Below are 19,843 nucleotides of genomic sequence, written 5' to 3' on the forward strand. Positions count from 1 at the left end.
TATTTTTGGGTTAATGTTAGAGTGAATTCTCCTGTTCATAGTTTCAACTTCACTCGAAGGATTAAGGTGAGAAATCGTTCCTCTCATAATTACCTGCACTTAAGAAGGACGAATTCTACATTGTAAATGTAATCCTTGATTACGTCATCTTTTGCTATATTTTTTTTTTCATTATGTATATTCTATTCATCTTTTTTTAAGCGCAAATTCTACTACCATGTTTAATCCATTTGTTTGCGTTCTAATCCTTACTTCCTGTGTTCTTATGGTTACCAATTTGTCCTACTTGAAAGCACTCCGTTGATACAAATATTATTGATACAATGTACACTACACATAGTTCATTGTTCCTTTTTGATAGGTATAATTCAATCCTTATTGATTAGAATTTAGTGACTGACACCACAAGAGCATTGCCTACTTCTACTTTTGGAGAGTTAATGCATTAGCTTCTGAAAGGTTTTCTGAAATCATTTTCTTTTGGAGCTATTTTTTAGGTGTTAAAGGATTGTCTTGATGCACTGTTTTTGGAGGGGTGAAATGTTAATTGATTACATTCTTTCAGAACTGATTATTATTCAGATGTTTTTCATTTCTACTGTCAATTTATTATAGAACTCATATAGTAGACTCTTACTTGTATGTATTATAGAAGTTATAACTGCTGAGGTTTTATTACATTTTACTAAGGGATTGCTCGAGAATCAATGTGATATGCTCATGCAATTACAAGTTTATGTCATGTTCAGACAATCATAGAGTTGGATAACTGTGTGGTATGCTACAGAATGCGCGATATAGCTTTGCAAAGGACGTATGATAAAAATAGCCTGAACATCACACATGATAACAATAGCCTCAACTTTATTGTACATCACTTTGTTATAATAATTTATGTTGTGTGAATTTTCTACCATGTATAGCAAAGCTAAGCATTGAATTTTAATTTTTCGTTCACTTGTTTTTTTTATTAGCTATTCAAACAATTTGGGACGGGTTTTAATTGTTGATTTTGACCTTGATATTAATATGCTTGCTGTATTTCTGATTTTTAGTTAAATATTATCTTAACAGAATACAAAAAAAAAATTATATGTTAATAATTTAAAAATATGTGATTTCATTTCTATCATCATAAAAAGTAACCCTCGTTTCGGCTTTTTTATATTTCTTTTCAATAAAAACAACTGCTCATAAATATTGCTATTGTAAAAGTAGACCTCATTTAGTCTTATTTTTATAATTTTAAATTTTGTAATAATTATTTTGAATATATTCAAATAATTTTATAATTACACATTTTATAAAATCATCTCATTTTAAGTTATGTTAAATTTTGAAAAAAAAATTAACTTTAGTAGTTGATAAACCTATCAATCCTTGCATTGCCCAAGTCATCCAACTAGTATATATAAAAAGAGAAAATCAAATTATACTAATATAATTTTAATAAATTATCACATCATTGGATTAAAAATTTGTTTCACATAGATTATATATACAAAATTTTATATTAATTTAAAACCATTTATTACCTCATTCATATAAAATAAAATCTACTTAATATAAACTTTAATTTTCAAAATATATTAAAATATGAATAATTTGATTATCTTATTATTATTCAACTTTAACAAAAATTTGATATATAATCTTAGTAATATGTAGATATAATTAAATAATTAGATAAATAATATTAAGTTATTAAATGATGAAATAATTATTTAATGTGTAACAATAATAATTTAATCCTCCTCATATATATAACTTATGCTATTCTCAAAATACTAAAGTTCATTTGCACACTCTCACTTTAACTTATTAGGTCTAGCACTGTTTGTAAGCTCATTTTCCATTTATTTTAGGAGACAAATCCTAATTGCACTGTAAGCACGTACATAACCAGCAAAGTTTTAATCTACTATCTCATTCCATGTAACTTATATTGCAAAGACTTTGTAACTGATTACGATGTTCTTGAACCATGACCAAGTAATCTAATGATCAAAATAATCCATTATTAGCTTATTATAGTTTATTACAACATTATCAATTGTAGAGATAACTGGAAAAATAAGCCCTCGTCATTTTGTATCTTTATAGGCTTCATATGAAATACAAAAAAGTGAAGGGAAAAAATATTATAAGATTACATATTATTGAGATTTTTGAAAAAAAAAATCTCAAGTTTCACTTGTAGGTGATTACATTACATTTTCTTTGAAAGATTGTATGAGAGTGAATAATCTTGAAGGATATATTGTAGGTGAAGTATCCTACATACTGTAGGTGAGGCATCCTATATATTTTTTAAGTCATTGGTGAGATATCCAAGGTGAGTGCTAAAAAAGATTCAAGAAAAGATCTTGCATGAATTAGCATAAAATGTTAGGAAACATCTAAAAACTGAACATAGCTCTATGAGGTTAAGTGTTAACCAATATAAAAACCATCAATCCACAATTCCCTATTCCTACTCCTTCATATCCTATCTTCTTAAATATTTTTGTGAATTTTATCATGGTTTTTGTTATATGGACTTATAACTACTTTTTGGTATTGATCCTCTGATTCATCAGAAAAAAGAGAACATAACTAATCCGTTGTCATAACTACTTAATTGTGCATAATACTCATTTTCTCTAGTTATTTAACAATATAAAAAAAAACATACAAAATAAATGTGTTTCTGGTTTGTGAACTTTTAGTTAGACTTGATTTAGGTCCTTGTACTTTAAAATTGACAAATTTAGTCTTTTAACTTTTAAAAATATGTAAATTTAGTCCTTCACGTTTAATCTTTCACATTTAGTGGCAATTTTTTACGGCCACAAAATTAGAAAAGGGACCAAATTCACATGTTTTCAAAAGTTAGAAAACTATATTCATCAATTTTAAGATATAGGGACCAAAACCAATGCCCCGCCACATTGAAGCTCCTTGAGCTGTTGTCTACCATATAATTGAAAGGAAAGCCAGTTAGCATTATGGATTTTTTTTAAAAAAATACATACTCCCTCCGTTTTCATATATCATATATAAGGGGGAAAAAAAATATCCTCAATCTTGCATTGGAGTATTAAAAACCGGAGGGAGTACTTATCACCATTTTTAACAAAAGTAAGGAAACCTCGAAGTAGTAGCTGAACTCATCGCACAGTCATTATTACACAAAATGTTGGAATTGCAATTTAAAGAAATGTATACAAGAATACTACAAGGCTAGGGTGAAAAACTAAAAATTGTTTCAGTTGACAAAACCCGCATGGCTGAAGAAAACTGACTTACCCAGACTAGTGACGTTTCATTTCTTGGAATATATTTGTCACGCTTGGGGATAAACGTGGGAGGAATTTAAACAGCTGTATCACAAAAACAAGAGGTGATACCTATTAATAACTACAAATTGAAACAGGGCAAATTTCCATAGCTGTCCACAAAATAGAAATTCAGATTCCTAGTAATGTTACTGTTCAACGAAATAAATTAAATCAATAAGGGTTATTGCATAGAAGCGGCAGTTGCAGATCTGAATGCAGGACAATTTTAGGTAGAGGCCAACGGATGACCTTGTATTTCTAATTCTAACACAAACAAGTACATGAAATGAAAATGGACATGGAATCAGTAGCATTTGGCAGTCATTAAAGAAAAGAACATACCCAAAGTTTCACGCATGCATCAATGACAACTGGGACCAGGCAGATAAAAATAGTTATAGCAGACTGATCAACTTCAAGTCCATAGTGCTCAACAATTATCTCTAGCAAAGTTTGCCAACCAGATTCAGAATGATAGCTGAAAGCATCCCAGTGTCCAACAAAAGCAGTCAACAACATGCATATTATACTGAAGGCTAAAGCAATGCAAATTTTCTTAAGGGTTCAGAATACACATATGGTATTTATAACCTGACTAAAGCTATAAAATGCAAAACACAGAAAAAGTGAGCTGAAAATAAACGTGTGGGTGAGTGGGTTACAAAACTAACTTTCACCAGTAATGGTCCCCAAATTGTAGATACTTGTCTAATACCCTCCCTCAAGCTGAGGGTTGAAATATATCAACCATCCTCAGCATGAAAAGGAAGTGATAGAAGAGCTTGGCCAAGAGTCCTTTAGTGAAAAAATCTGCAATCTTGCATTGGAGGCAAGAGGCAGCAGCTTTATGAGTCTGAATGTGCACCTTTCCCATACTACATGGCAGTCGATATCTAGATGTTTTGTTCGCTCGTGAAAAACCAAAATAGAGGCAATGTGCTGTGTACTGTTTTTGTCACAGCAGAGAACAGCTTGTTTGGTGCAGTGAACATGAAGATCATCAAGTAGAAACTTAAGCCACTGAAGGTCACAAGAGCCTGTGGCAAAGGCACATTATTCTTCTTCTGCAGAGGAAGAGGCAACAGTAGTTTGCTTTGATTTCCAGCTGAACAGAGAGTCCCCAAGAAAAGAAGCAATAACCACTTATTGAATGCCTTGTGTCTGGGAAACCCGCCCAATCAGCATCACTAAACCAAGAATATGAAGTACAGAGGCGTGAGGGAATAGAATTCTTTTGTCAGAATTGCCTTTTAAATACTTCAAGAATTTTTTGGGCTGCTTTGTAATGCAACATGGTGAGAAATGATAAGAATGGGACAATTGTGTGGCAAAACAAAGGTCAGGTCTGGTTGTAGTGAGATAAAGTAAATGTCTAACCAGGTCTAACTTAGAAATTTCCTGTGCAACTCAATCATGTCGAGGAATTCGGGTGTCACTAACCCTTCACCACCTGTACTTCAAGTTCCAATCGAGTTTCACTAACCCTTCAAGTACCCGAATCCAGCGAGCCCTTATTATATTTGTCCTGCAGAAAATCTGAATGTAGCATTGGTGAGCCCTCCGCTCAATGGTAATAATTAACATGCCTGGGCAAAGTTGATGAAGAAGGATTTGATCTCTAAGAACAAATTCAAGTTCTATGATGGATTGCGATTTGTACCCACCACTAGACGAGTTTGATCCCAATTTCAATGTCTGGGAAAGGTGTAATAATTTGATCCACTCTTGGATCATGAACCATGTTGTGCCATCCATAGCACAAAGCATCATTTATGAGGAAGTTGTTGCTGAAGTTTAGAAGGATCTCTGGGAGCAATTCTCTCAAGGGGATCTGATTCGAGTAGCAGAAATACAACAAAGTCGTATTGTATCAAGCAGGGATCTATGGCTGTGACTGATTTTTACATGGGATTGAAGGTATTATGGGAGGAGCTGGAAAATCTTAGGCCAATGCCTCAGTGTATTTGCCCTGTAAGATGCACTTGTGAAGCAATGAGGAATGTTAAAAGGTACAAGGATCAGGATTATAAAATTTGATTCCTCATGGGATTAAATGATAATTTTATTCAAGTAAGATCACAGACCCTTATGATGGATTCATTTTCTACTATGAATAGAGTTTTTTTTTAATGGTTTTACAATACGAGAGGCAGAATGGTTTGGCACCACTGTTTTTAAAAGCATCACCCAATGTGTAAGATCACACGCTGCTGTGATGGATCACTGATAAGATTGCTGAAAGGTAGGATCATTGTAGGGTCACGAGGAAATAAGGAAACTAAATAAAAATAAGAAAATTAGGAAACAAGGAAATAATATCTCATCAAATTAGAATATAATCACAACATATGGAAAGAAGAACATTAATGCATTTGAAACACAGATTCCCACTTCTCCTAAGTGTCTTTTCTACAGCTTAAACTTGACAGATTCAAAGAAGTCTTCAATGCCGATAAATGATAATTACTTCAAGCTCAGTGGGATGTTAATGAACTCCTATCTCTTCTGGCCAAGTAGAAAGCTAAACCATTATTAACACAAAATATTCCATTTCTTAATGGCTTAATGCATACAAAATGTTTTTCTCTCTTGTAGATAGTTTAGCTACTTTTTCTAATGCTATGATACTTCTTTTGAATGCATTAATTAATACATGGTACATGTGATACCATGAGCAAATCAATAATTCATTAGAAACCAAGTTTCACAAAATGGAAGGCGATTATGAGTTGCAAAGGAAAATTACCCTAAGAATATATCTGTGATCAGTATAATTAGAAAAGCCTTCCCAGTATCTGAAATGTTATTGATAATTTTATAACCTGTAAATTTGAGCAAAGCTACCTGCACAACAGGAGCAAAGAAACAAATCAAAACATAATTAATATGTATGTATATTTCAGATTAAAGCTCAACATAAAATATTAGCAAATATCAACAATCAATGTTTTAAAAAAATAGGAATTGAAAGTATTAAAAATGAAACTGCCTAAACATAGCCTGAATCAACTGCTATGCTGAAGAATCCTCCTTAAAGATATGAGTGTTATGTTCCAACCAGTTGCACCAAATAGTAGCTCAAACTGCACATTGCTACAAATACTTAGCATCCTCATTTCTACCAAACCTTTAAAGCTAGTCACTGAAATTAGGTCTATGGCACTTCCAAATTCACCAAAAAGACTGAACAATGTATTCGATTAAAAATAAAAATAAAAAGAGCAATGTAATGTAAGAATAAATTAGCAACCAATTCTGAACAATCATCACACACAGCACACATTAAGAGAAGCATAGTGTGGCCTATTAATAGTGAAATTTGTGCGTTAGACAAACACCATCAACTAATCTTTTCTCCTAGCTACAATAAAAGTGTTGAGCCATTTGACCTTATTCATTCCATTGTTTGGGGCCTAGTACCTGTTTCTAATGTTTCTGGCACAAGATGGTTTTTCTCATTTATCGATAATTGTACTCAAGTAACTTGGTTGCTCTTGATGAAAAATAAATTGGAGGTACCACAATTGTTCGTGCAATTTTATCGGATGGTATAAACACAATTTGGAATCTTTGGATGTGTTGCCTTTATCGACATTCATAAACAACATCACAATAAATTGGAGGTTTGTGCAAACAAGTGTTATCACCCTTGAGTCGTCAATTTATCTCTATGGATGTCACATTCCAGGAAAATGAGTCTTTCCCTTGCTCTTAGCTTTAGGGGGAGAACCATTTAGAAACTAAGTTTGAGTCTTCTCTCACTGATCCTTTTCCACATGATTCTTTTTGTCTCCTCGTTCCCAAGAATCAGTGCCTTCTATATGCACCAAAACCAGTGAAAACCAAGGCCAGTGAACCAGCATTGGTATGCCAAAGGAGAAAAAACTCAATCTAGTCCAGACAACACTCCAGTCACCCGACCTGAAAGTAATCACTGAACGTAACCCTTCTTCTAGTCCTTGTGATTCTCATATCTCAAATACTTGTCAACCTGTGTAATGAATCTTCGCATGGGATTGAGTCATGTACCTAGACACATAAGACTCCTTGCAACCTATACAGAAAGCAAGAAGCAGAATCATCCTTGACAAAGCTTCTCCTAAACTAACACAAGTTTTTCTAAAAATAATTTCTCATTGATAATGTTCCAATCAGGTTTTCCTTTTAAAAAGGCTTACAGATATATCCCTAATTAATAGGATCAAAATTAGCAATTACCCTAATTGATGAAATAAAAAACAAATAGATCCCTTATTAGTAGGATCATATCTAACAATTATACTAATTAATAAAATGAAAAATAAAGAGATCACTAATTAATATAACCATAACAATTATCAATTATCCTAATAAAAAATACTAATATTAACAATATGAAAACAGGGATTTATGATATTCATATCTTATTAAGATAAGGAAATATTAAGAAACACAAAAAACTGAATTAATTCAAGATTTAAATAAAGCGATGTGGTAATTCGTGGTCCACATCATCATTCCCTGCCTCAACTTTCAGCATGTCCTCAAGCTCAAAATCAAGATAAATTATCTAAAATTGAAGGTTCCCTGTGATCATCCTCATAGCCATCCTCATCTAACTATCTGTCATCGTCCTCCCCATGTACTTGAATCCACATTGCATCAAATCCGTCCATGAACAAACCAAACACATATAAATCATCACTTTGTAAGAGATATGTTGCTTTTAGGGGAAATCACAACTGATTTTTTCAACTCCAGTGACCAGTTGCCTGACATGACCACCAAGTCCCTCAGAGGCTCTCGTGACTTCATTTGCAGCAAGTTTGACTCATATGACATATGTTCCAGGCTTCCAGCTTGAGAGGGTGTTAGATAGCATATTGAACACAAGTTAAACATGTAAATAGCTATTACTAGAAATTAGGGTTGGGGTTACGGCAATTTTAGGGATTTGACTTATTCTTATGTATTTATGATTTATTCTGTTATACCCTAATGATTATAAATAAGACATGTGTGAACATACAAACAACAACGTTTCACATTATGATAGATAACAAGTCCAATAAAACTGTTAATGCATAAAAACATATAACAGAAAGAAAATGGTAAACTTACTTTACTCTTATTGAAGTATAAAAGAATAAACAAAGAGATCCCGTAAACTGTATCTGACCATATGTTGGCAAATGCTCTGCGATTTTCCAGTCTCCACTCTTCTCTTAAATCTAATCTGTTGGTGCAACAAGTAGAAAGGCAAAAAGGAGAATGAATTTACAACAATCAAAGGTTATCTTAAAATAATGACTCTTGCTAAATAGCATAACAACAAATTATTGGGAATAACCAAGTCCCACATTGGCTAGAGAATAAGGCAAAGATAGAACATATTAGCGGAGGGCAACCCTCACCCCATCAGCTAGCTTTTGGATTGAGTTAGGCCCCAAACCCACATTCTAAGACAAATCAACAAGATTGATTTTCCTTTTGCTCAAAGCTTTCATCAGTTCACAAGCTCTTTATAAGGCAGAATTCAGGCAAAGAATCGTGAGCAGATTTCATAAGATTAGTGAGAGGCATATTAAATGACAGGCAGTTACAGTGCACTCTTTCTCATGATTGATTTGTGGACTTTCCTAGTGAATTCAATGTTCTTTTAATGCTTCATATAATGAATGCAGATATAGTAACCAAAACGAGAAAAAGAAAGAGCACCATTCAAGATGATCAGGCAAAAGAAAGAAGGGTTGATCTTACGCTCTATGCCTTAATTCCCACCAAACCTCATCATCAGAAAGAGGTGGAGATTTACCAATCTCAACCTCAAGTTCAAATCGTCCCCTCTCAGTTCTTAGTTCCTCAATTATTTGAAGTTTTTGATATCTTCTCACATCAAGCATTTGTGCTGCAAGTGGTACAGTCTTCACATATCTATCAATAGCAAAAAGTTTTAATTGTTATAAGAAATTTTCAATTCAAGAAATTAAAACTAACACACAAGTAAAAGATGAATAATCTGAAAAACTTTTACTCAATAACAAAGACAACAAAGAAAAAAAAAGATGAAAATCATAGTTTTCTTTCAAATCTCTCTCACAAGGTGGTCATGAGTTTGATCCTTGGCCCCCTTCTTCATAATTAAATTAAACTTCAGCACGAGGGAAAGCGGGCTTGTGCAGAGATTTCAAGCCCAAAGGCCTCTAGTGTGAAGGGCAAGGTTTCTCCCCACCCCGGAGCAATTGTTACTGTGCCCATTCTCACCAGGCCCAGACGCACTACCACTAAGCCCATATGGAGCAAAGACTGTGTCCAATCACTTTTGACTCTGGATAACTATGTTTTGATATTGTTATTTTGCTTTCCCTAAAAGCCTTGATCTTGCCAAGTGTTTGGCACAGATTTATGGGCCGTTGTAGCTAGCCTATTCAATGGCTACCCTTGTAAGGTTTTGGACCATGAAATGAAATTGTCTAATTAGTTTCCTTTAGGTATATCTATAGTAGCTGTGCCCTCTCTTAATGGTAACCCTAGTAGCACTGTTTTTTTTTTTGAACGGCCAAAGATAATATTATATATATGATAAGAATAGTACCAGGAGTACTACAAGGAAACAAAGGATATAGTATCTCCGAAAACACAAGAACATAACCAGCAAATAACAAGCCAACAAAGAATAACAATGCCCAACCGTACAAATCACAGACTAGGTAAAAGACAAAGACATAGTTGAGGACCATTGGTGAAAAGGAACATTGAAGTCCTTTTCCCACCCCCTCAGCCATGACCAAGTGAGAAAGATTGCATTATCCACCAATTTGGAAATGACAAAAGGCTGATTATTAAAAATCATGTCATTTTTGAGGTTCCATATGGATTTTGTAGCTGCTATCCACCAGACCTTCCTCCTTGTATTGGAGTTCCTCGAGCCAGCAAAGGAGCAGTGCTGAAGAAAGTTATCCATAGGGTTGCTGTGCAGAGCTCTATCTTCCCTGACCCAGGAATTAAATTCCCACCACAAAGGCATAATTTTATGACAAGTGAAAAATAGGTGGGAGGCAGATTCGACTTGGCTTTGGCAGAAGGGGCAGAGGTCATTTTGAAGGACAATCTGCCTCCTAATTAGGTTTTCCTTAGAAGGAAGCCTATCCCAGAGTAATCTCCAAGCAAAAGATAAAGCTGTAGGAGGGATTTTGATTTCCCATAGCTGTCTAAAGCCACTAATGGGCTGATGAGGTAACTGGTCAGCTTTGATACAATTATAAGCAGAGTTTGTAGAAAAGATCCCACTTGGTTCAGCTCCCCACACCCAAGAATCCATCAAGGCTGCATTAGTGCTTATTGCTGCGGTCTGGTCAATAAAGTAACAAGGCCTAAATGATCATGCTATAGATATAAAACTATTATTGAGCATCCACCTTATAACTGGGGCTATTGGGAAAATTGATCTTTAACACAAATACATTTGACTATTTGAGAACAAATAATGGTAGGACCAATACTACATCACATGCTACTCTGCTAGTCAGAATGGTTTTTCATTCAACCGCACAATACTTAAAAAGAATTAATTATATTCTGGCAAACCACTAATTTCTGTTGATGCTATATTTTTTGGCACTGAATTATGAGATTAGCTATACATAATATCTTGGCCTCTTCTTTTCTCAGACTGTATTTATAGGTTCCTACTTGGTAGCTGATTCAGAGACAAATGATAGTCCTTGGCAGTCTGAGTTTCCTTAGCATGGTCATGGGCAACCTTATTACATCTCAGATTGATCTCACCACTACAGTACTCGGCCTCATTCCATGTACTAAAACATTGGCCTAGCCCACCATAGTTTTAAATAATAGGCAAGACATTCCAATCAAATATATCCACTTTCATTCGCCTTGTCCTCCTAATACATTACACTCCTACAAACAGCTTGCAGAGAGAAGCACAAACTCAGGCGTATCTGTAGTCTGCTTGTGGACAAATCTTGAAGCAATTTAGCAAAACAGAATAAAATTTTGCCAATAGAAAAACATTTCATATGTTCAGAACAAAAATATAAGATTTGAATCAGAGAGACTTGATTACCAATAAATACCTGTCTAAAAATGGCATAAGTATATAGTCATGAACCAGAAAGTCCATTGCCCAAGGTACAATAATCAACACGGCCAAAAATTTAGCCTGTTTGGTACATGGAATAGAGTTACTGATTAAAGAATATATTAAGTAAATGCTAAGCTATCATCAGCTAAATGAGGGTTTTGATTGAGAAGACAAATGATTACATAAATGACAAGCATTGATGAAAAGAAACAAAAGCACTAACCGAATTTGATGAGGCATACTGGAAAACACGGTCTTCATAAAGCATGTCATCATCTTCCCTTCCAAAAATCAAATACCTAGCGGACTCTACGAACCCCTTTTCGACGGGAACATCACCGGAATCAGCTCGCACATTTTCCCTATAATCCTTCATCCCTTGCTCCCAAGAAGAAGTGTTATCCTCACCATTCCCATCCCCATCCCCATCCAAAAGCCAGTCTTCCCATTTTCTATAGTCTTGGTTCCTCCTATCTTCTTGGGCTTCCCTCAACTCCACAATTGCTTCAGCTCTCCGCTTCCATGCCTCAAACTTGTCGCCCTCGGATAACTCTTGTGTCCTCTCACCCTCGCCTTCAGCCTCAGCCTCAGCCTCGGCCTCGGCCATATCATCGTCCCTCAAACCAAGCCAATTCCCATCATCTTTGAAAAAAAAATTCTGCCACCAACTGCTTTTCCTTGAATGCTTTTCCGCTTTTGAAATGAACCCATTAAGACGCCTCGTTTTGCTGCCAAACTGAATCACAAAGTTGGATGATGAACCATGCGAGACGAAAGACTTCAAAAGCAGTTTCTGATTAAAGAGGATTAAGTTCTTGTCGCATAAAACAATTGAAGAGCTCATCAAGATCATGAATATATGCCCACATTTTTCAGTTCCCCAACAAGTGAATGCACATTCTGCTTCTGCACAGTTCAATTCCTCACGTCACGCCTTTTTGCCTCTCTTATACGTCCGTACAAGAAAGAGCATTACCCAGCACATTCTTGGGCATGGCTATTGTTCCGCCACGTTCTTGTTCTCTCTCTCTTCAATTCTCTATTATTCACATATCATCATACTATGTATAAAAAAAATCTACTGTTTAGACATTACTCCTTATTATCATTATTCAATTTATGGTCCATCCGAAAATCCTATCCTTTCATTCATTTTAATGGCACATCTTACGGACGGTACAGGTCAGATTAGCCCAGAGTGTACCATAGCCATCCAAACTTGCGCGCGTATACTATCTTATTTTCTCTTTTTTGCTCCTTCTTTCCAAAACTAACCCTCCCTCTCTGATGCAAATCTGCGCCTATCTTTTCTCAACCCTACCGCACCTCTATCAAACCTGCGCCACCGCCACACCTCCGTTAATCCTTTGCAACCATCGCCACCTCTGTCAAATCCGCGTCACCACCGCACCTCTTTCAAAACCGTGTCACCGTTGCACCTTCGCCAATCCTTTGCGACCACCGCACCTCCGTCAAACCCGCGCCACCACTGCCCCTCCGTCAGTCCTTTGCAACCACCGTCGACCTTCATCGGTTGAGTACCTTCGTTGGAACACTGGAATCCAGTCAAATCTGTTTCGCAACACCATTATTGGGTTCGATTGAAACAGATCTGAATGAATTCCTTGGTTTTGACGGCTACTTCGCAAATCTGAACGGAGAACTAATGTCTGTTTTTGTTTGTGTTTGTGTTTTTTTTTTCTGCAGATCTGTTCGTGTTTGGTAGTTACAACGCTTTCTAATGGTGGATGGTGGTTTCTGGTAGGTATGTTACGGACTTTTGCTTGGACGTTGATGGGTGGTTATGGTGTTTTGCTATAGAAGACGAAGGTTAGGGGAGATGATGTCGCGCGCGACGGTGGCGCTGGTTGCGCGGTGCTGACGCTGGCAGCACGATTTTTTGGTGAGGGCATTTGGTTTGGGTCTGAGTGTCGCGCCGTTATGGAGTGGTGGATTCGGAATTCTGTGCCGACGTGGTTCGTGGTGGTTGGTGGCGGTGATGTGCGCGCTAGAGAAAGGTGACTTTTTTTCCTGATTTGAGAAATGTGTTTGTGGTTTCAAGATTTGAAAAGAGAGGGATCGTCGTAGACGGCGGTTTCAGTGTCGTTACGGCGTCGGCGGAAGTTGGCTCTCGGTGGTCGACGCATTGACGGCAACAACACGGTGTGGTTGCTTCTGGTGGGTGTGGGAGATGGTGTCATGGGGACAAAGTGGGAAAAGGAGGTAAAAAATAAAACGAAAAAAGAAAAAACTGAAAAAATGTTAAGCCTTCGATTAAGAAAAAGTTTAATTTTTGCAAGATAGAATTTGTCATGATAGAGATCTGGCAAAAATAAAGTTCAAACGAAAGTTTGTTATACTTAAATGTCCCACGTTATGAGAATGGATTGTCTACCATGTTATTTAGGTGAAATAGTACTACTAATAGAAACCTTAAAATAATGGTAACCAATGTGAAATATCTAATGGTTAATTTTCCTCAAGGAACTGAAACTTGCTTTTTAAGTGAGATTTACATACTAGAATTCCAATTACATTTACAAGTCAGCACGACACATGAAAAATAAAGTGAAATAAGATTAACAACGTTTCAAATATTTAATCATGAAAAAAAATTCAACTGGAAAAGTGATACGTGTCTTATCAACTCTATATCATTCAAAATTGATCTCAGGGGACGCGGAAAGCAGAGGAAACAGTTTCAGTGAATTGAGATTCATGAGCAAAACCACGCCATATATTCAATTTAATGTATGATAATTGAAATGCTTAGGCCTCATGTTCGAATTTACCCGAGAGAACTTCCATAATTGTAGGTTAGATCCAGACATTAACACAACTTTATTTCGGGAAGAGATTGTACTAGAAATACAAGTACCGACTAAAATTACAAAAACTGCATGGCTTTTGTCACAGATACGAATACTTCCTCTTTCTATCTATCTATCTATCTCTGAGTTCCTGTTCGAATTGCAGCAACTTTTCCCGAACAGGCTGTAAAAATAGCTTCAAGTCGTTGCGCATCTGTGTCTTGTCTTGATGCAAGATATCCCTTGCTTCACTCAGTCTCACTTCCACCTGTTGAAAATTTTGCCGGAAGAAGGAAACAGATCATATAAGCAAATAACTAATCATTTAATCGAAGCAGTGGGGTTTATACGTGCAAACCAATAGGTTATAGGTCTCTCACTTCTTAGAAGCACCCGCATTATCATGCCTAAGCCTATAATGCCAAAACTAGTTATATGGGGTATTAACAGTTGTTACTAAGAAAATGAGTGCGCTCTCACCCACGTAGCCGTACAAAGAGAGGACACTCGTAAGCAGAGGCAGCACATACACACACTAGATAGTAGATAGATAGGGTATTCCTTCCACTTTGGACATCCACTAACTTGGGCAAAAGTGCCTTTTATAGATGCTCACCACTTCTAGTGAGGAGCAATGCAACCAAGACAGAATCCATTCCCAGGATCAAGGAACCAACACCCCCAAACCCAATGACAAGTGGCAGCAGATATTCTACATTTACAGAGAGCAGGCAACATTGCAATCATTTAAGGTTTAAAGATCCATAGCAGGCAGGAAGGTTGTGGTATTGGTCGATTCTGGAGCTTCCCACAAAACTGTTGGAAGGTAACAAATCACTTGCCTCAATTCTTGGGATATTTGTTGGTCAACTTTACTTAACATCAATTGATTTTAAGAGGAAATCTAATATGGTATCAAAGTCTATAACTCATCTTGGTAAATTGCCTATTCCAGTAGGTTAGCTTGTTTTGGGATACAGCTTATATATATGTTGGACAACTTTACTTAAAGTCAATTAATTTTAAGAAAAATCTAACAAAAACTAGTGGAAGTGGATACATATTCACATTATTTTACTAATACAGCGAAGGAGAGTTAAGGGTGTGTGCGTCAAATTCCTACACGTCTTTATAGCATTGTCTCTACTTCCTCAATAGTGGATAATCAAAATCAACTCTTCTGACCATGCACTATTCCAAACAGCATATGACCCTTCTCAATTTTCTAGTAACTCAAAAGTGTTTAAATCAAAATCAACATTAAGAGGTACCTGCAAGTCATCTAGTTCACCAAATGAGAACTCTGGGACATCTATATGACCCCCAATAAACTTCTTCTCTCCTTGTATGATCCATTCCCCTACATCCCTTCGCAAATCAGCATGACTTATAAAGTAATTAGATTGAAATGCATAAAGAAGAATAAAGAACAGCTAGATTGAAATCCTTAAAAAGAATGGTTGATAGTACCTCACCTTTGACTTTTAAGGTCAACTCATATGTATAACCAACACGTTTCTTGTTCCGAACTATCACCATGAATGCCTAAGAAATGTACAATCAAGAAATATCAGTAATATATATAACTATTTTGGGCAACGATATTCAAAGTTTTCCTTTCCTTTTGATTCTTCTTTGGAATATAAACTCAAGTGAATAGCATGTAACAAGTATGTAACTCACCAATGATAGGGAGAGCACAAAGCATTAAAAATTGGTATGGGAGAAGTTTATATACATATATATATATATATATATATATATATATGAGGAGGGATCAACTTACACCGAAAATAATTTTCTTAGAGTTATTTCTTATCATTCATTTTCTTGAAATCTAACAAATAAGATTATTATTTTTTTAAAACAACCAAAAAAGTATTTATAGATAAAGTAGGGTATAAGTTATATCACTACAAAGCAAGATAGGTGAAAGATAACAAATAAGATTAGTGACTTATTACAACCATTAGATTTCAAAAAAATTAATGGTGAAGATGAGGAATAATTCTAAAAATGAGTTACTCTTAGTGTATTTGATCCCTCCTCTCTCTCTATATATATAATATATATACAACTTTGGTAAATAGAAAGGAAGAACACATTAAAAATAAAAGTTTAAATATAATTTTGGTCTTTGAAATCTGATGTTTCTTAAGTTTTAGCCCCCATTTAAATTCTATTTGTTTTTAGTGCTTACATTAAACAATAACAAAGCATTATTAATCCTTCATCAGGGCTAAAAGCTGCTAAATTACTAAATTGTTCTTTTATTTATTTAACTGATTCAATTTGGTTCCTCTATTATTAAATAGTTCAATTTCATCCCACAATTTTCAAAACAGCTGCAACATTTCCTTTTCCGTCCAATTGTGGGAAATGATGTTGCTGTGTGCTAGTTGTCATGTAGGACACTTCCGTTATAGTGCTAACGGAAAGGATAACATTGCATCAGTTTTGAAAATTATGGGACCTAATTAAACTTTTTAAAAATAAAGAGACTAAATTGAATAGAGAGATCAAATTAGCCATGTATTTATATATATTTCAGATTTTAATTACATTTAAGAAGAGTAAATAAAAATGCAATTCCCTAAGTATACAAGATGCGTACTATGCACGAATCTGAACATTCATGAATCCTAAACTTTAACACAGCAATTCCCAATATGTAAAAGTCTCATTTCCAGCAAGGTACATTCAGTGGTGGTTGAGTCATGGTTGGTTGTATTAGACAAGGTGGTCGAGACCGAGTCAGATAGTAAAATGGTTATTGTTTAGAAGGATGGCTAGCAGGTTGGTCGTTGGTACCAATTGTACAAGGTGAGTCTGAGGACAGAAACTGGTAGAGGAGTCAGAGATGAGACAAATGGGATTGGCAGTGGGATGAATAGTGGTCAGACACACTACCTCAGGCAGTCAGAAGAGGGGTGTGACTGATACATACAGGGGTTCACCAATGCATAAGCAGGTTGCCAGAGATAGGTTGCTAGTGGTTGGTCTAACATTGGATGGTGGTTTGCTTAGTGAGGTCTCCAATCATAAAAGCAGTGGTGATCTTGATATCCACAAAGAGAATTGAGCAATATGAAAGTGCAAAAAAGGAAAAGGAAAAAAAAAATAGCAAAGAATGCAGCTGTGCAACAGTGATTTGCAGAAGCAAAGTCTCCCAGATCTAGAGCTTTGATACTATTTCAGAATAATAGAAACGGTGCACAACATTACAATATACAAAACTAAATAATTATGTCCCTAAACTAAAGCTAAAGCTTCGGTAACTCATAATCTACACGAGTAACAAAATAATTAAAATATAATTACAAATGCAACCAATGTGAGACTTACAACATTTTCCTATAAATCTGAACCTGACGAGTACCTTGAAAAAATTTAGCTGAAAAAAACCTGATTCTCTAGACTCCACCAATTTGAAGCACATCATTAGCATTAAAAAAGTTAACAAATAGATGAATGGCAATATAAACATACATTCAATCATTGGATAAGAAAATTCTATTAAAAAAATTAAATCATCCAATCCAAGACTTAAATTGGAATCTCTGGAGTCTGTTTGAATCCTTGTAAAATTGGGGATGCAAACTTCAAAGATAATTTTTTCATATAAATTTCATCCCATAATTTTTCACTCTTATTTTCAAAGGGGCCACCAAACTGACCCACAAAGTATTATATGTGAATGTCCTGTAATACAGGAATAGACACGGTTAAAAGTAAATCATATTAATATATAATACACTCACATCGCCAACGCATTTTGTTACATCTTCTACTTCTGCCCTGCCAAAGGAGAACTGAATGGAGCCTAATGAGAAAAGCAACTCCTGAAAAAAAAATGCAAAGAATAACCAACCAGAGCTTAAAGAAACAAACAAATTATTAAATATGATTAGCTGCAACAAGTTCATGACACTTTATGTAAGATTGCAAGATGAAATCAAACAGTTTCTAAGATAGTTGAACTTGAACACAATCACATACAAGATTTACAACATATACATAGCATAAAGGGAAAAAAAGACAAAATGGATATGAGATGCAAACCTTAATTCTTGGAGTTGCCCAATTGCTTAGACTTTTCTCCTCCCATGTCCCAGCCTACATTAATTTTGCAGAACTCAAATTCATTGATTGATACAAGAAAAAACAACAGCCCTTTAGGTGGTCATACATACGCGATTCCAAGCTGAAGCAAGCGTGGAAGATTGAGATTGGGAAGGGGGAAGATCTTCTGGGTTGAGCTTACGAGGCAGAGGCAAAGGCGCTGCATCTTCCGTTATTTTCCTAACCCAATAGGTATACGAGGCTCCTTCTTTCTCAGACGACGACACTAGGCCTCCAGCTCCAGACTCCATTTTACTTCACTATTTCAATTTCAAACAAAACAAAACTTTAAGTTGCAACATCAAATGAATGAACTCACATTTAGGAAGCAGAAGAAGATAAGAGATTCGTCAGTAGCCGCAGTGGAATAGAAGAAACAAAAGCAAAGCCCTTCAACTCACAAAGCAGGATCCAATTAATAATAGCTCTTCCGCAAAGAAAGAATGGCAAAGTCAACTATAGTAGTGTGTATCCAAAAGCATTTTAGTAGCATACTATTACTCTACAAGTTAACTTTTTACTGGCTTGTTACCTAAACCTAATATTCTTTTAATTAATTCATACTTTTAACCAAAAAATAATAATTTAATTGGTAGTATTAAATTTATTAGCAATTTATATTAATTTTTTTAAAATTATCCTCAAAATTATTAAGATCCATCTTTTTTCTTTTCATTTAATTACTTTTTAAATAATTAATTATTAAGATCCATCTTTTTTCTTTCCGATAATAAAAAATCATATCTCAATCAAATTACTTTATAGTCATTGAAATGGTTGAGGCCTGAATCATTAATATAGACTTAGATTAGAAAAATGAATAAACACGCTTAATGAAAAAAAATCACCATCAAAAGCTTTGTTTTAGAATTAAGGTGTATAATAGATGAAATTAGTCATGAACATACCTTGAAACATAGCGCCACATGAAGAAAAACGCAAAAATAATGTATGCTATTAATGAAAACATAGTATTATATAATGAATATATAATAAAAATGGTTCAAAATTAGGATTTAAAGAACAATAAATATAACATAAAAATAAGATTCTAGATATGATTTAAAGAATTTCAATAATAGAATAAAAATAAAACTAACAAATATGGGTATAAGATAATCTTTTATCTTGTCAATATTTTTTTTATTTCTCATTAATGATCTTAATTTTTAAGTGATATTTTATTAAAGAAATATATCTATTTTGAAAGTATATATCCGAAACTATAAATTATAGTTCTAAAGGTATTTTTTTGAAAAGAAAAGGGGTGTGCATCTCTAGAAAGATAATGTATAACGGGAAGTGAGGAGGTAGGTATGGTGGTGTACTTAGCATTAATGAGTGTAAATAGCAAGAGGCTTATTATGTTTTGGACCATGTGGTAGAAACCCATGATAGTAGGTCTGGTTTATATTTTGCTCTCTAAATTTTTTAAATAATAAAATAAAATAAAAGTTAAATATAATTAATAAAAAAATTAATAACATAAAAGTAATAAGAAGTTAATA

The 19,843-nt window shown here is 34.8% G+C and overlaps 2 protein-coding genes and 1 long non-coding RNA gene across 4 annotated transcripts; 1 reads left to right on the forward strand and 2 right to left on the reverse strand.

The window, feature by feature from the left end:
• Positions 1 to 1,990: 1,990 nt before the first annotated feature.
• On the reverse strand, positions 1,991 to 13,116 carry LOC114423794 (chloroplast envelope membrane protein-like). Of its 2 annotated transcripts, XM_028390678.1 has the most exons (8): positions 11,627 to 13,116; positions 11,396 to 11,481; positions 9,060 to 9,233; positions 8,421 to 8,535; positions 6,067 to 6,164; positions 3,663 to 3,798; positions 3,289 to 3,362; positions 1,991 to 2,299 (listed from the first exon to the last, which is right to left on the reverse strand). In XM_028390678.1, exons 1-7 carry the CDS (start codon positions 12,254 to 12,256, stop codon positions 3,294 to 3,296), a joined length of 1,308 nt encoding a protein of 435 aa, XP_028246479.1. In that variant the 5' UTR covers positions 12,257 to 13,116; the 3' UTR covers positions 1,991 to 2,299; positions 3,289 to 3,293. The 2 variants fall into 2 exon arrangements, with proteins under 2 accessions (XP_028246479.1, XP_028246478.1); XM_028390677.1 differs by lacking the exon at positions 1,991 to 2,299 and having other exon boundaries at positions 3,109 to 3,362.
• On the forward strand, positions 12,806 to 13,816 carry LOC114423797. Its single transcript, XR_003668904.1, has 2 exons — positions 12,806 to 12,936; positions 13,111 to 13,816. It is a non-coding gene; the product is annotated as an uncharacterized LOC114423797 (long non-coding RNA).
• Positions 13,817 to 14,118: 302 nt separating this feature from the next.
• On the reverse strand, positions 14,119 to 18,822 carry LOC114423796. Its single transcript, XM_028390679.1, has 7 exons — positions 18,737 to 18,822; positions 18,407 to 18,595; positions 18,276 to 18,329; positions 17,975 to 18,055; positions 15,689 to 15,758; positions 15,485 to 15,573; positions 14,119 to 14,481 (listed from the first exon to the last, which is right to left on the reverse strand). Exons 2-7 carry the CDS (start codon positions 18,584 to 18,586, stop codon positions 14,347 to 14,349), a joined length of 609 nt encoding a protein of 202 aa, XP_028246480.1. The 5' UTR covers positions 18,587 to 18,595; positions 18,737 to 18,822; the 3' UTR covers positions 14,119 to 14,346.
• Between the last annotated feature and the right edge of the window lie 1,021 nt (positions 18,823 to 19,843).

The sequence above is a fragment of the Glycine soja genome, chromosome 8 (genome assembly GCF_004193775.1).
Source record: "Glycine soja cultivar W05 chromosome 8, ASM419377v2, whole genome shotgun sequence".
Classification (NCBI taxonomy): Eukaryota; Viridiplantae; Streptophyta; class Magnoliopsida; order Fabales; family Fabaceae; genus Glycine; species Glycine soja.